Source organism: Belonocnema kinseyi, chromosome 9 (genome assembly GCF_010883055.1).
Source record: "Belonocnema kinseyi isolate 2016_QV_RU_SX_M_011 chromosome 9, B_treatae_v1, whole genome shotgun sequence".
NCBI lineage: Eukaryota > Metazoa > Arthropoda > Insecta > Hymenoptera > Cynipidae > Belonocnema > Belonocnema kinseyi.
Genome location: NC_046665.1, coordinates 18,896,011 through 18,899,493, shown reverse-complemented (window position 1 = coordinate 18,899,493; position 3,483 = coordinate 18,896,011). Strand labels below are relative to the sequence as shown.

At 38.6% G+C, this 3,483-nt stretch overlaps 1 protein-coding gene across 11 annotated transcripts in view; it reads left to right on the top strand.

The window, feature by feature from the left end:
* LOC117180893 (histone-lysine N-methyltransferase SETD1B) overlaps positions 1-3,483 on the top strand; it is a 436,186-nt gene that overhangs the window by 95,963 nt on the left and 336,740 nt on the right. For 10 of the 11 annotated variants that reach the window (XR_004468069.1, XR_004468070.1, XM_033373481.1 and 7 more), the window contains exons 2-4: positions 1,281-1,779; positions 1,859-1,949; positions 2,118-2,821. Coding sequence is in view for 9 of the 11 variants with exons in the window: in XM_033373481.1 (XP_033229372.1) it covers positions 1,281-1,779; positions 1,859-1,949; positions 2,118-2,821 (1,294 nt within the window). In the remaining 2 variants the exon portion in view is untranslated. The remainder of the gene's footprint in view (positions 1-1,280; positions 1,780-1,858; positions 1,950-2,117; positions 2,822-3,483) is intronic. The other variant, XM_033373484.1, reaches the window with a different exon arrangement.

The following is a 3,483-nucleotide window of genomic DNA, read 5'->3' as shown; positions in this document are numbered from 1 at the left end:
AAGCATTCCTGCGTGTCAACAATATGCTAGAATACTTGCGGGAAAAATGCAGAAGGCGGTTGTCCTTGGGTCGCTCCGTGTTCTTAGGGTCCACGAGGCTTTTGCTGCATCGTCGTACTGATTCCTTTACAGACTATAACCACCTATCTCACGGTTGTGAGACGTGGTTATGGCTGAAATTTTACCGCAATTTCGCTGGAAGCGGGTGCAATTTTTCAGATTAGCACCCGCTCCCGGCGAAATCCTGCGGTTGTCCTTATGACAAATTTTTAATCATATGTGTGTGTGTACACACGCTATATCATAATAATTTGAATAAACATGTTTATTATAACCTCTTTTGGAACGAGCGCAGAATCGTGCAAAGAATAATTAAACCGGCGATGTTACCGAAAATATGAAAGTCACAACAAGGCTTTTAGTTTATCTCCTTAAGGCCATGTGACGACAGGGTCACGTGACCAAACCTGGTCTTCAATTTTTCTTTCCCAACTTACGTCTCAACGAAATAAGGTATAGCTCTTAAAGTTTAAGAAGTGAAAGAGGAGGTAATAAGCTCCATGTCTCCGCTTTGTTTCGGTGGAAATTTTGAGAAAAAATTTTTTTTTGAAGAAAACACTAGTGGAAGTTTTCTTTCCCAACTTACGTCCACCCGGAATGAGATATCGTGTTAAAAATTTAGTGCGATAAATAGAAGGCATGCAAGAATGTGTCTCTGGTCCTAAATATTTAGAATATTGAAAAAAGTTTTTCTTCAATTACTATTTTGGAGAAATACCGACCGTGATGTCATCAAACCCTGCAAGCAATTTGCAATATTGTCAATGGGCTAGTTATGAGGTTTATATTTATCAAAGTGGGGCAAAACGACAAAAATCGCTCACGAACATTATGCATAAATAATGGAAAAACTAATGTTTGTACTTAAAATGCAAATAAACCTATTTGGTCTGAGATACGTATCCGTCTGGTATCAGCTGTGTTAAAGCAGCACTAGCGCAGCGAGTAGACAACTTCGAACTTCTAGGTGTCTGTGGGTAAACCAGATTGCATGAATACCGTCAGAGAAAGTTAAAAGTCAAACTTCGCGAGAACTAATAGTCGCACAGCTCAGGCGCGCTAAAAAATGGCGAGTAAGGCGGGCCGCACGCGGTGAGAATGTTCCTTGATGAGAAATGACGCCAACAGCTTTTCTCAAATCTTGCGATACAACTATTTTGTGCTTACACTTAATGTACAGAATGCTAAAAAATTTTTAACGATTTTTTATTGTTTTTCAGTTATAAACGCATTGATGTGATGTGCACACTATTAAACATGTGCCTGCCGTTTGAAATACGGTATATTGGGGCCTGTGTCGAGGAGCGCGGAAAGCGGGATTACAATGATCTACGTGATACAGAGCATCACGCAAACAGTATCACAGAACTCACTGAACTGACTGCACAAAGTGTTATCGAAAAGCAAACAAGGAGAAAACTTGTGCTTTATATGGCACTTCTGCAATCGTGCAACTATGCTTGTGCGGTAGTGTTGTACAAAAATTTAGCAAATTTGGACATTCAAGAGGTAATAAATTTGTTGAACGAGACTAGCTCAAATCAAGATGACCAACCTCTAGAAGAGCTTCTTCTGCTCTATGCCATGGCACTCAATCATCCCGCATTCACGTATGACCAGAAGAACACATTTGGTAACATCTTTGTTAAGCTGCAGGAGGAAGAGGCACGTCTTAATAATGCTAAATCCAGTGCCTTGGCTATTCACAAATCCACCCAAGTAATATAAACTGATCTCTTATCAAAATTTTCTTAAATCTCGGAACGTGATATATGAAACGAAAATTTCTGGTTCACAGAGTTGTTTGCCTTGCGTACCTAATGATCGCACCGTCGAGGCTGAAATTCCAACCAATTGTATGGCCCCTCCGTCAATGAAAAATTACCCTGGTAAATATTGTATTTGTACAAAATTTGATTATTGTAAGTTCTTTTGACTCTAAATGAAATATTAAAATCTCGATAATTACAAAGAAAAAATAATTATTCAAGTTTAATTGGCAAATAAAAAATATTGAAATACTCGGATTATTCTAATTTCTGACTTTCTTGTTGTAGGTGAAATGCAAATGCGTGGAAACACAATCTATACAGGTATTCTTCCGGCTGCAAGTTTGCAACCACCTGTTCTGTGTTTGCCCTCACCAGAACAAGTGTCTATGGGAACAGGCATAGGAACACAATACATTCACCTCGGTTTTTCGACAATGAACCAGGTGCAGCCATGGACAGGTCAGGTATTGATGAGTAATCCGTTGATGTATCACACAGGTGACGTTTTTGCTTATCCACCTTCTCCTTTAGTCAGTCGGCAATCATCACCTTCCCAATCTCGATCTCCTAGTCGCAACAACTCGCCAACGCGCAGGAATAGCACGATACGTACGTCCGGCCAGGACTCTCAACCTACGTCCAATATCTTAACTACATCAACGAGTTCGTCTAGTAATCAAACGAATATGTCGAGTTCAAACAACTCTTCCTTACCTCCTCTTCCGTCAGCTACCATGAACAGGAAATTTCCTAGTCAACAACCCTTACTCCCACCGCGATCCAACCCTCCGCTAATTACTAGTACAATCTCCTATATTCATCATAATAGTATTGAAATGTCATCTGCCCATGGTTCACCTTTATCTTCAAAGCAGCCACCACTAACTCCTCGGTTGAGGTCGTCTGTCTCTGGTGACTCTCTAAGAGAAGCTCTCGGGAAAGAGATGCCGAACTTCAAGGGAAACTTGCAGAACTATTCACTTGATGAGGTAAGTTTTTATTAGAGATCAATCGCCGACTTCGTTTTTTTCTTATGTAATTTCAGATATAGTGATAACTAAACACAGAGAAAAAAGAATTAAATCAAAAATGTGAGTGAATGGATAATTTCCATTCATCTTTTATTTAATTATTTAAAAGTTTACGATCTAAAAATTTTATATAAAAAAAATTGTTTTTAAAATTTTAAGTATTTATTTTTGAATGACCTTCTGACAGACCATATTCTGACTAGAGTTTATTATAAAATTAAGAAATGTTTGGTTCAAACCTGTTTGGCACTTGAAATTAGAAAGATCGGTCCATGAAGCGAGTGGCAAGCGCGCATCAAGTTGCATCAAGTACAAAATAAATGGGTACCAGTAAAATCATTTTATGCGGGGTCCTTTTTTACTTAAAAAAATTAATCCTATTATTTTATAGAGTTAATCAAGATTCGCGGCAGCGAATCGCCGCCAAGTACTAAAAAAATGATTCTGAAGACCCATACGAGGAAAACAATCTGCCATGAATGGCGAAAAAGGAAAAAAATCGCTACCGGGAATTATTATCTTTTACGTAAATGATTTTGAACACTAAAATTGGAATATCTCAGTCAATTTATGAGATAGCTTAACAAACTTGCTTGGGAACATAGAACCCCCCCCCCCCC